General features: G+C 49.2%; 1 protein-coding gene across 11 annotated transcripts in view; it reads left to right on the top strand.

Moving 5' to 3' along the window:
- Positions 1-10,921, top strand: part of LOC147603246 (uncharacterized) — a 104,513-nt gene extending 93,592 nt beyond the window's left edge. For 8 of the 11 annotated variants that reach the window (XM_086796745.1, XM_086796739.1, XM_086796741.1 and 5 more), the window contains 5 exons: positions 7,439-7,556; positions 7,681-7,817; positions 7,903-8,006; positions 9,299-9,428; positions 9,521-10,921. In XM_086796745.1, coding sequence (XP_086652871.1) covers positions 7,439-7,556; positions 7,681-7,817; positions 7,903-8,006; positions 9,299-9,428; positions 9,521-9,637 — 606 coding nt within the window. In that variant the 3' untranslated portion in view covers positions 9,638-10,921. Of the gene's footprint in view, positions 1-7,438; positions 7,557-7,680; positions 7,818-7,902; positions 8,007-8,269; positions 9,274-9,298; positions 9,429-9,520 lie in introns of those variants that run through there. The other 3 variants (XM_086796744.1, XM_086796742.1, XM_086796743.1) reach the window with 3 other exon arrangements.
- The last annotated feature ends 1,966 nt before the right edge of the window (positions 10,922-12,887 follow it).

Here is a 12,887-nt window from a genome sequence, read left to right as displayed (position 1 = left end):
GAAGGGCTAGATCCTCAAACTCAAGCCCTTGGCTAGGACCTTGTAAACAAGCCTCCACTGCCGAATATCATCTGACACCCCCTCCCCCTTGGGGATAAGAAAGATCAAGCCCTCTGAAGAACTTTGTGGCATCACCCCAGTGTCCAAAACATGCTGAAAACCCTTGCGGAGGCATGGCCCCAAAAGGTCCCAATAGTGCATAAAAAAGGCAGGCGTCAAACCGTCCTCCCCAGGGCAACTATGACGCGGGAGGGCCCTCAAAGCCTCAACAAGCTCATCCTCTGAAAGGGGCGCACCCAAAGCTGTGCGCATACGATCTGTGACCCTCCTCTGCACATGGGTCCATGCAAGCATCACGTGCCTCCGTGGCTGGCTACGCTAAAAGCAAGTCTCTGTAGAACTCAATGGCAATAGCTCTAATCTTCTCGGGCTCAGTGGCTAACGATCCGTCCTGCCTCCTAAGCTGGCGTACTCCTGCTTGAGCATGGCGGGGTCCGGTGATCTCAAAAAACTCCCCAGTCACTCTATCACCAAGCTGAGTCCAGTGAGAGGCTTGGCGATGATAGTAAAACTCGTGTCTCTACTCTTCTGCCTCTCGAACCTCTTGACGTGCCTGGCTCAGCTGGGACGCCACCCACTCACATGTGGGCTGCTGCTCCTGAAGACGCTGGAGCGAAGCAAGGCTACGTCTCAAGCGACGCTCCTGCTCTCGTGTCTCTCCTAGCCGTGTCAAGGTTGTAGCGTGCAAAAAAGAGCTGAGCTCGATGAGCCCCTGGGCACACTGGCCTGCTGCATCCAGGTCAGAGCTGTGGCTATCCTACCATATCCTCTCAATGTCCTCAAAAAGACTGGGGTCTGTAAGTATCCTCTCTGGGATCCTCAACTGCAAGCTGGTCTCCCGTGTCCTCTCCTCAAGAGTCAAAATAACTGGCGCATGGTCTGAGAAAGAGGTGCCAGTGAGAATGCCAATGGAGCCACCACGCTCCCCGACCCTGTCGCCCACATAGAAGCGATCAATCCGTGATAAATTAGTCCCTCCCTGCCGGCGATCCGACCGAGAAAAACTAAGACTGTCGTGAGAACGGGAGAAAGCCTCATGTTGCCATGCATCAGTGATCCGCAGTGTCATACAAAATCGCTCCCAAGCTGCAAGCTCCGTGCCGTGCACTGTGGGTAAGTTGCCGTGGTAGGCACATGAGAAAGTACGAGGTGTGTGAGTTATCCCACATGAGGAGATTGTAATGCCTATGGGCTTTTTGTATAAAAAGGGTTTTCCCTACTCTTGAAGGCAATCAATACAGTCCATTCAGTTTGTTCAATTTCTTTAGTTTGGCATTCAGTTCAGCTGCAGGTGTAGCTAAATTCTGGCGATCCTACTGGGGAGGGGTCAAGCTTCCATCGCTCCCCCTTCCCAGATCTCGAGCCGTAGCTTAGTTTTTCTTTGTTGTGCGCATGGATGCCTCCACGCATCATCTGCTGTGCTGCTCCAGGTTTCTAGTCTAGGATTCGATAACATTCGTTGCTCCGTGTAGCTTCTGTTTTTCTGGTTTTTTTTCTACGCTGGTGCCTTTTGTCACCGGCTTCTGTAGGTATCGGCTACTCATAGTGTTGGTGCTGTCCTGGTACATGGGTTGGTGTGGCCTGGTCCTCATCCTCTCCAACTTGCCTTCCCTCACTTACAGAACCCCATCTCCTCCTCGCTCTCTTTCCCCTCTTCTCTATTATTGCCTTCTTCCACAACACCCCCCCCCCCTCCCTTTCGCTCTCATAGCCCCTTTCTCACTTCGCTTTCATCGCCCTCCCTACTCTCTGTCGTCGCCCCTATCATCCGCCACCTACTTCTCGTCACCTTCATGCTTGGGTTGCTTCACACCCTGCACTCCTGGCCAGCTCGTCGTGTTCTTACCATTCACACCAAACCGGCGGTTGGAGGGGCCGTCATTCTGCCGCCCGATTCCACTCACTTCCTTTCATATCGGTTGCATGGCGCCCATTTCGACCTCCTCTCACATCATGATGCTGCTCCGCGCCCAACTCAGCCCCACTTGGTTGTTGTGCTCCCCACTATGCTGAGGACGCCCCCACTTCAGCTGATCCTTGCCACTCTGGTCGTCGACTATCATGCCTGAGGGTTCCAGCATCCCACCGGCGTGCTGGTCGGCAGCCTCCCGAGTCCCAACATTCGCCGCTTTGGTCACCCTTCACCCACCGCTCTGCACTCGGCGGTCTTTGTTGGCACGCTTGGCTGCCCCACACACCGTTTGGCACGGCCTGCTGACATGGCAGACGGGGGCTCGGCTGCTGTGAGGACCACCGTTTTCACACCAACTCACTACCCCACCGATCAGGCTGTATCTCCTACCTCCGCAACCTACATAAGGGCTCAACCGCTGCAGATCCCTCTCACCTATCTCGTGCACTTATCCACCACCCTATCACCCCCACCTTGCCCATATCACCCAGCTTTGCAAACTCCGTCATTTGGTAAACACTTGTACTTCGTGACTTTCATTGATGATTACTCAAGGCATGCATGGGTATATCCACCCCCCTACCACACCCTTGCCTTCTGCCAAACCCACCCACTGAGAGTTGATGACAAGCCCAGGTTCGAATTTGCGGTTTGCTTGCCTGCTGTTGCGGAACAGGTCTCAGTGGCACACACTGTTGCAGAGCCAAATCCGCCATTGCCAGTTGAGTTCCCCCCAAGGTAGCCACAGGCGAGGACCGGTGGACAATGTTCTGTTCACCGGGTGGGTGCACGTTAACAGCCAGGATTCCACCCAGCGCAAGTTCTTAATTCCAGGGATTTGCAAAGACCACCACTCAGACATTCAACGGATTTTGAGGTGAAGAAGAACCAGTTCTATTGCACACAAGTCCAAAAAGGAGAAAAATTGGTAAGGCAAGCCAAAGGCAGGTTGGGGAGGAGGTTGCTACTAGTACCAAGGAAGGGTTGGTTGCCCCGCAATGGAGTGTCTCAGCGACACCTTCTCTTGAACAAGGACATCGGGCTTTCAATGGCTTCTGGGGTGCAAGTTCATGTATTCACTTATGTAGCTTTTCATTTGTGTTTTTGAGGTTTGAGGTTACGTGGATGGGTTTATCCCAAAGTTAATCATCTATGTATGGAAGTTGTTGGAGCCACCTGTGGCATCTTGCATTAGACTAGGAACCAAGGGGGCAGAGGGCTCGACCCACCCTTGGTGCAGTAGGGGGGACGGTTTGGTCTGTGGTGATGCAAGCCTGACCCCACCTTCTCATGTCTTAGTGGTTGATGATGGTTATCTTTTGTATAGTATTTTTGGTAGTTTGGTGATCATACACATGAATGGAAGCTATGTACTTGTTTTTTCTGCTTGTTCACCAGGACAGTGAACTCTTAACACCCGGGGCACCTGTACACGGGTAGGTTGCCCGTGGTAGGCACATGAGAAAGCACGATGTGTGTGAGTTATCCCACATGAAGGGATTGTAATGCCTACGGGCTTTTTGTATAAGAAGGGTTTTCTCTACTCCTAAAGGCAATTAATACAATCCATTCAGTTTGTTCAATTTCTTTAGTATGGCATTCAGTTCAGCTACAGGGAGCACAAGAGGGCCTGGGGGCATGGGGGCACCACCTCCCGTGTACGCTGCCAGACTCTCCCTCACTGCCTACATGGGCGGGGTGAGGGAATTTGCTGAAAGGAGATCTTTGAAGGAACCTGTGGCTATGGCTGAACCTGAGGGGGATTTTCCTCTATGGTACCATCTGGTCTCCTCAACCTCCGAACCCCATCTCTGCAATGGTGAAGGCCTGTTGTGTCAAAGAAATCAGCAAAAGATCTTTGAGAGCATGAGGACAGCCTCTATCCTACCAGAGTTTCAAGATTTATTCTCCCAACTTGAGAATTCCTGGCGACTGCTACCATGCATGGGTACCACCTTGGGTGTCACCTGTCTGGATGACCTAGTGGCCCAACTCAAATGGGACCTAGAAGCCCTGAGATTGCAAAAGTTCCAAAGTAAAGAGGGGTCCTTGGCCCATCTCAAGAAGGAAGTAGAGGAGTTCAAGGATCAACAAGATGCTTAGAAGTGTTTGTGGTGTTTCATACTGTTGGACATACGGTGCAGGATTGCCCATGGTGGCGCTACGGCAGTTTTTGGCAAAAGGGAGGCCATGACGACAAGGATTTCTACTACCTTAAAGGGTTTGGCTATCTTCACCACCAACATTAATGTTGGACATGACGACAAGGATTTCTACTACCTTAAAGGGTTTGGCTATCTTCACCACCAACATTACTGTTGGACACTAGTAACTATGAGGCAACATAAACTCCACACAATCCATGTGTTTGCTGCAGCAAATCTGCCCAGAGATGTATTTTGGTTGGGAGGACCTCTCCTGGCAAAAGGTGGAGAGGTGTGCACTGGTAGAACGTGGTGGGATAGGCGGGTGAGCAAGAGAGCAAGTAGGGTGGGGACGATAGGAGATAGGAGGAGGGCAGCGATCAACTGTAGGGGTGGCGATAAGGGGATAGTAGGTTGATAGGGTGATTGGGGGGGGGGGGGGGGGGTGTGTGGTGGTTAAGGAGATGGGGGATGAATAGGGTGAAATGGGGATGGTGGATGAATAGGGTGAAATGGGGATCGATAAGCTGTAGGGGGGCCGATAAGGGGGTAGGGGAATTAATAGGGTGTTAACCACTCTGTAGGTTAACATGGTTTCAATGCTTGACCTACCATAAGGCACTTTGCCATCTTACCCGCTCGAACAGGCACTTATCTTTTGCAAGACAGTGTGGAATGTATAAAGCGGTCTTACCTTCGTGTACATACTACTTGCATAAGACTAGTAATAGAGGCCTGACCATTTTTAAGTCTGGCTGGCCTAGTGTGAAAACCAGTCACTTGTAGATAAGTCATTTTTGACAATAACCAATACACAACCATTCCGTTGCAATAGTTTACTTGTGAGCTCTCCTGTCCCCTCTTCTTCTAGATAAGTTTGGCTGGTCTAGTGTGAAAACTAATCACTTGTAGATAAGTCATTTTTGAGAAAAAGCAATACACAGCCATTCCCTTGCAATAGTTTACTTGTGAGCTCTCCTTTTCATGCTTGCTTGTATGCTGTTAGATTCATGCATGCTAGATGGATGCTTACTTTAATAGGTTTGTTTGTAGGTTGTCTTCTTGCATTAGCTTCCCCTTCATTCCTTGCCTTTTGTGAGATAGAACCACCGCGAAGGACCATCTCTTTTGGCCTCCATCTAGGCATAGAGAGCGCTCCCTTCACCCCTTTGGCAAGGGAGTATTCCGGTGTGACAACGGAGTGAGGATGCGACAAATGGGCTAGTGTACCCACATAGGGAAGTTGCAATTTGTGGCTCTAAGGCAAGACCCAACCACACCTGACCCTGGCCGCCAGTCACCTGTAGGTGGGCACTGGGGTTGTGACTGGAACTGGAACTGCTGCAATACGATGGTGAGAGACTTGAAGGGCTAGCCCTCCCCCATCATAAGCCTTGACCACTCCAACGTCTGTGGCCCAAGCAACAGTGCCCCATGTAATGGTCCGGGTCGATGCCCTGTCCATAGTGAAGATGCGGAGAATCCGCGGCCAAATTTGCTGAGCCTTCGGGCAATCCCAAAGACAATGTCGCTCAGACTCCTGAGGGTGGTTGCACTGTGGGGTCATACTCAAGGAAAATCCACAACTTTTTAGAGCCTCAATCATGAAGGACAGAGGTCCTCCTCAGCCAAGGCCTGTACCTACGGTAGCCTGATCACCACAAAATATAGGGGGAGAGTTGTATCTTGGATTTCCATGCTTACACCTTCCACAAGACCAAGCAGAAAAAACTCGCATTGGTCTGCAATCCTGACCCAAATTGAACGGCCTAGTGATTTTTAGGCCAACCGCTTCTAGTGGGAAGTACAGCATTGTATTGGCACCATATCCTCCATCCACAATGGCATTGAGAGTGGAACCCCATTGATTTGCATGTGATGAGAGGGCTACAATGATGCGGAGAATCCGCTGCCAAATCTGCTGAGCCTTCGGGCAATCCCAAAGACAATGTCGCTGAGACTCTTGAGGGTGGTTGCATCGTGGGGTCATACTCAAGGAAAATCCACAACTTTTTTGAGCCTCAATCATGAAGGACACAGGCCCAACCGCTTCTAGTGGGAAGTACAGCATTGTGTTGGCACCATATCCTCCATCCACAATGGCACTGAGAGTGGAACCCCATTGATTTGCATGTGATGAGAGGATTACAATAATCAGTGACAGACCTACCTGAGTGACCAAGGCCCGTGCATGCTGTTATGTGCCCGTCCTTGTTGACCCTAGTACTACCTACTGAGGCTTTGTCATGCTCTTTACTTCCATATGCATGGGAAGTGTGCTGGGTTGCTGGGCCTCGATTGTAATAGATTAGACAGGGATACCTCATGTCAATTTTGTTTGAGCATTTCTCCACTGAAAGAGGTCCCTTGTTCTGTATTACAGAACACCACTGCTTCCCATGGTTGTGGACTAACCAGAGGAGGTGTATGCAGGGGCATCTTGGAGATCCTTGAGTGCTTGCAGAAAATTATGGTTCACCACACTGTATAAGGAAGAGGAGATGAGGTTGGACCTTGCTAAGCTTCTAGGGAGTGGGGTAGGCCCCATTGCTTTTCATTGTGCACAGGTGTGACTGTTGCAACAGTGGGACATGTTGATGGAGGATCAAATGGCAAGGAAGGCGCATGAGAAGGGGATGAATGATGGGTGTCGAAACTGATGGCCTTCACAGCGTCCACCTTATCGTGTAATGAGGTTGGAAAGGTGGGAAAGGTAAAATCAACTTCGGTGGTGCCAAAGAGGTACTTGCCTTCTGCTTGGGGTATTTTCGGTGTAATGATCCTTCGCTTTCGGGAAATGTTTGCATGAGGGTGACCCTTCTGACAGGGAGGGCCAACTTTGATAGTGGTTGTAGAAGAAGACCATACACAATGAGTTTTAGTAATTATGCTTTTCTTTGCATCACTGGATCAATAATCCCAAGATCCCCTTCATGCTTTAGGAGTATGACAGTCTCAAAAGCAACCTAAACCTTGGAATCAAGACTGCCATCAAGTCCTAGTGAGAGGCAGTTGCGAATCAGCCGCTAAACAGTTAAAGACTTCTGTCTGTTGCTTTTAAGATGGCTTGAGTGTCATGTGCAAACTTTGTCCATGAGCATTTGGTCACCCCTATTAGGAACACACCAACATCCGCACTCTCAAGAAGTAGCTCTGGTATGTGCGACAAATGAGTAGAGAAGGGGAGAAGGATGACTTGTATACTTGCATTTTTGCATGTTATTTTCAACATCTTGATTGCAGGTTATGGCTAAAACCAGTCAGATTTATTTACGTGATTTCAAGGCTGTTCTAAGAACATAGAATTTGTGCATCCTCTCAGGAACGAAAAGATCTTGAAGTAGAACGAGAAGTGATGCTTCGTATGAAAGAACAAATATCTCAAGTAGATGCAGCACTTAGGAAGCAGCTGCTTGAACACACATTTCACATGCAAACAGGTCAGGAAGCCAACATCTATCTTCCTGCATTTCATGTATATATGTTCATCAGCAGGAGAAGCTTGAGTCTTTAAACCACAAATCAGGAAAACTGAGGTGCGTTTTTGTTTGCCTGTTATTTTAGAAGCTGAAGAAATGGCCAGACAAAAAAATGAACTAGAGCATGCAAAGGATATAGCAGCTGAAATTGCACTCGAAGTTGAGAATAGCCGACAAGAGCTTGAAATGTACAAGATTGCCTTTGATAAGACTATTCCTGAGGTAAATCCAATGGTATCAAGGTAAAAAAATTATGGAGGATTCATATGTAAACTGAATTCTTCACAATCACTGTGATTGTTCTCAGGGTCATCGGAAGGACTCGCATGATGAAGGTTTGCTAAAAGCTCACAGTGCAACAAAAAGGCTTTTCAACCTTGAAAGGAAAGCAGAGACAGTCGAGATTTCCAGGTCTGATTTTTTTCTTTTTAATTTCCGACTGGCCTTAGACCCAACATCCTCCTGTAGTTACCATTTTCTACCACCCATAGGTGCTTTTTTATCCGCCCATAGGTGATGCCCTGGAGGAAGCACCATGTTAGGTTTTGAACCCAGGACCTGCTGGTTTTGAGCTATCACCTCATTGGCTCCAGGTCTGTTTTATTATTTATACGGACTCTTTCATTTGACTATGGTCCCATCTAACTAACTATGACTCTTTGCTATTTTTCTAGACTGAGAAACTGCCTAACATGTTGAGAGGACAGAAATGCACAGATTATTGAAGCATAATTGTCTAACTGTCCCAGCCAAACGATCACTGCAATCCCCAAAAGGTTTTCAAAACTGGCGAAAACAAATCGAAACGGCCCCTTCAACCAGCCCCCCCTCACTCTGCGACCTTGAGCACCCATCAGCTGGATCGTGTTCATGCCTGAGCCTCAGCCTATGGAAAATAACCAGCCCTACAATGTGGCTTGATGGTGGCAGTAGGGGTCACCACCATGGCGGTTGTGTGGCTTGCTTAATGGCTATCCCTTTATGTGACAACTAGGTAGGATATTACTTTCCAAAGGCAATGCTTAATGTAATGTGGCATTCTAATCAATGTGGGCTTTCCCAACTTGCCAAGCAACAGTTTCTGCTGCTGTTGTCAAAGGTGGCATTGTTTCCAACCAACAGTTTCCACTGTTGTTGTCAAAAGGGCATTGCAAAATGTTGGCTGGCAAGTTGGGAAAACATGGCAGTGGTAGATTCTTGGAAAAAATGTGAGAATGGGGTTGGACTTTGCCAATAGCAAATTTTGACAACTATGGTTAAACATAGCAGAGATTAATGTGTGGTCTGTGTTATATTCAAAAGATGTGAGCTTTGATACCCAGGTTGGACCAAAAAAAAAGAAGAAGAAGAGGTATCATGCTTGGTGGGTGACTATTGCAAATGCTATCACGTGTACCGTGTATTCACTCTACCTTTGGGCCATGTGCAATATGTACAAATAAGGGGCCAAGGATAGAGGGATCGTTGCTTGTGAACCTACTTACAGAGTAGTGTCTGCAGTTTGATCATATATAGCCATTCTGAAACTAACCATTAGTCCATGACCATTCTTATGCTTAAGTTTTCTTTTATTGAAATTACAAAATGTTTGTCAAAGCAAGAATTTAAATGTATGCAACAGTTTCTGTGTTTTAGTAGTTCTCATGTTTGGCCATCGAGAGGTAAGAACTAGAAACCCTCTTTTCTTTTCTCCATGGCTATAGGAGATGGGAGCAGCTTCAAAGGCCCTGTTGCTCTGCAGACCTGAGCATCAACTCTCTTCGTGGCCTGGATCTGCGAAGAAGAATTGAATCACCGAAACTAGAAGGTTTGATGATGAGGGAAGAAGAAAAAGTATGCATCCTCCTCCATGTTGTCTTCATCACCATTTACTACAGCAATTGCAGGGCCTTTTTGTGTGAAATAAATGTGTTCTCCTCTTGTAGGATATGCATTACATCAAGGCCCAAGAAGAGTTCCTAATTCAAGCTGAGAAAATCTTGGAAGACATGGAATGCACATCTGTCAACGAGTTTTGCATGCCAAGATTATTGAGCTTTTGAGAGAAAAAAAGAAGGCAATAGCCCTCATATGTATTGTATCAGAGTTGCTTTCTTATGAAGGCCTCTAGTTGACTTTAAATTTCTCTCTTGGTGCTTAAAATTGTGGTTTCTAAGTGTATTTCGCACACCTTTAAAGTCTTTACTCCTCCTTTTTCCAAAAGTAGATCCTTCATCAGTCATAAAAGAGAACGTCCACAGAAAACTGAACTACAAAACTAGCAGCCCCAGGGGGTAGCCTGCCATGTACATCACACCAAAGAGGTATAAAGAGAAAAAAAAGAGGGGGCTTCCTCTCCGGTTGTCCACTCTCAAAGGGAGATTACATCAGGGGAAGGGGAGAGAAAAGCCACAATGGGGCCTGTAATTCCAAGAGGGTTCATCGACCTCTCTAGTAAGGAAAGGGTCCAGACTCCAAATGCGAGGAAGGTGGACCACGCCGCTGCATTTGCTCCGAGTCGCGTGTGAGGCACTTCCAGCGTCCTCGTAGAGTGTTGATGATATCTAGCCAAATGGTGCGGATCACCTCTGCCAGGAGGGTGGATGTGCCATCAATGGCCTCTCTGCATCTTGCCCGCCAGCAGATACACCAAGCGGTGATACTGCTGATGATCTCCCATCTTTGACAAAATCCAGTCCTCTATAACCTGGACTGCTCAGGCAAGGATAGCTGAAATCCGAAAGTGGGTGAGCTGAAGGGTAAGGGCGGGTGTTCTCCTTGTAAAGAAGGGTTGCACCCTCCTCGGTAGACTGCTGCTCTGCATGTGATGAATCGGAGGGTGTTCGGCTTGGATGTGAAAGGCGTGAGAATCCTCCACCAAACTTGATTTGCCTTTGGACAATCCCAAGGGCAATGAATGCTAAGTCTCCTTGGGGCCGCTGCACCGGATTGGTCGGCCTGTAATAGGGAGCCAGGCACTGCAAGGCTGTGGTGTGCCAAAAGCTAGAGGAAGAGAGGAGTAACCTTCTGAGGGCGGAAGCTGCCAATAACATGGAGTATGCCTTGGACTTGCCAGTGCGCTATAGCCGTTAGGATGCCATCTAGTGGCTGTAAGAGAATGCCCCCGCCGAGGCAAGCTGAGTGTACTGGAAGAAGTGGATGTTTGGAGCCTCTGGGCAGTTCGTCGGCAGGTCCCGCCAATACCACTCTCCTGGGTCCCATTGGAGGCAGATCAAGGGGCGGCTTTCCCAAAGCCAAAGTCGCCACAGGCCGAATCCTCTTTTACCTTCACGGGGGAAGGGTCAATGTGCCACTGGCGGTCATGGAAGCCCACTATCCTCATCCTCACCTGCTGGGGGAGTGGGGGTAATCTGTGAGGTCTGCTCCTGGACGTTGTCCATGATCCCCGTCCAGAAAGGCAAGGAGGAGGGGGGGGGGGGGGGGGGGGTGTTGGGGTTCCTGTAAGCCAAAAGTTGCCAAAGCCACATCATGTCGCGAGAAGGAAGCAATCCAAGTAAAGTTGGGAGGTGGATCCACGGGGGAGTGCCACTGTGTGGGCATAGCAGAATCAATGTGAAAGGCTGGGATGGGCCTTCCCTCTGAAGCAGGTGGCAAGTCTTTCTTGCTGGACCAAGAGACGAAGGGTGCAGAAACGGAGCCAAGAATCCATAGTGTGAGCGGGACCAGAGCTAATGCAACACCCCAGGTGAGGTGAGACTGGGCTCCAAGAGGATGCATCGCCTGAAGGGAGCTGAATGAGTGTGTTCTACATAAGGAGCTGCGGAAGGTGCTCCTCATCACAGCCAGGAGGGGACTACAAAAGGGATGGACTAAGGACCTCCCAAGTACGAAAGAGGCTGGCCGCAAACTTATCCTCGAAGAAGTGCTAAAACCTGCGGGTGGGAGCTGTGGATGAGAAGATCCACCTGATGCTAGGGCCACCTTGGGAGGGGATAAATGATACGTAAGCCCCCTTTGTGGCAGGGCTGGACAATCACATGCCAAGCCACCGCGGTGGCCCTAACAGGTCGCCCATCATCGCCAGACAAAAACAAATGCGGGTGGGCCTCTGAACCTGCCAATGCATAAGCAGGAAAAGGCCCAACACAAAGAAGTGTACCTCATGGTAGCCAACAGAACTTGGTTGGCCACAATAACCTGGCTGGCAAGAGAGGTGAGCGGAGCCCACTAAAGGAACTTCTGGATGCTGAGGAGAGGGGATACTCGCTGCTCGGGGGTGATGTCAATGCCCACCTCACATCCAAGGTAGCGAGCCGAACTGCCTCCAGGAGTCCACTGGAAAGCATCTACTTGGGTGCCAGGTTGGGAGGGAGGAGGTACCCACCCAATGACCACACTTCTTGTGCCAATTAATGCGTGCACAGGAAGGCAAAAAAGCTCAATGGCCTCTGCAAAATGCTGGAGGCTCCCATCTGAGAGCCAGGTAGGCAAGTGGTTGTATCATCTGCAAACTCTAAATCCAAGAGCTCCTGCAAAGAGCGGATGGGAAGGCCGAGACCTTGGAGGCCTTTGTCTTGTTCTTGCAAGAAACTTCTCATGGCCTCTGCAATGAAGAGGAAAAGAATGTGGCCAAGGGGAAACCCTCGTGCACTGAACAAGAGATGGAAAAGCGCTCCCATTGGGTGCCCTGAATAAGGACCTGGCTGTGGGCTGAAGAATAGAGGGCTGTCGAATCCAAGAAGCCGAAAGTCCTATCCGAAGCATGGGACCCTACAGAAAACTCCAGTCACCACCCGCATCATAAGCCTTCTCAAAGTCCAGAAGGAGAACCTCCATACCCTCCAACTGAGCCGAGTAGTCGCCTCCCAAAAAGTAAATATGTTATCCAAGATACTCCTATCTCGGATGAAGCCAGAGGTCTGGGAGATGCGGGTAAAGGCGGAGGCTAATCACCTTGGTGAGGATTGTGTTTGATGTGTTGAGGAGGGTGATGGGGCTCCACTGTTGCACCTTGAGCCTGTCTTCCCCCTCCTTGGGGAGGATCAAGTGAATAAGGTCCTTTCCCAAACGCTCCAGGAGGGTGCCCTGCCCTGTCTGCATGACCTCATTGAAAGCCACCCATAGACCAACCTCCAAGAGATCCCAATGCCTCCGAAAGATAGAAATTGGGCACTTTCAGTGGTGAGAAGCAAGAAATAGCCCCCGACCTCACTCATGCAATGTGTACCTTATCAGCCACACCATACTCATGCATCCCCTTGGTACTTCGTGTGACAAGCGTCAACCAAGAACTTACCGATTGATGCTTAATCACATAAGCGATGATGTATAATCGTATGTTGCCATTGGGTC

This window comes from Cibotium barometz, chromosome 64, assembly GCF_041138505.1.
Source record: "Cibotium barometz isolate CiBa-2024 chromosome 64, ASM4113850v1, whole genome shotgun sequence".
NCBI lineage: Eukaryota > Viridiplantae > Streptophyta > Polypodiopsida > Cyatheales > Cibotiaceae > Cibotium > Cibotium barometz.
The sequence above is the reverse complement of the archived record's forward strand: the minus strand, read 5'-3'. Positions and strand labels throughout refer to the sequence as shown.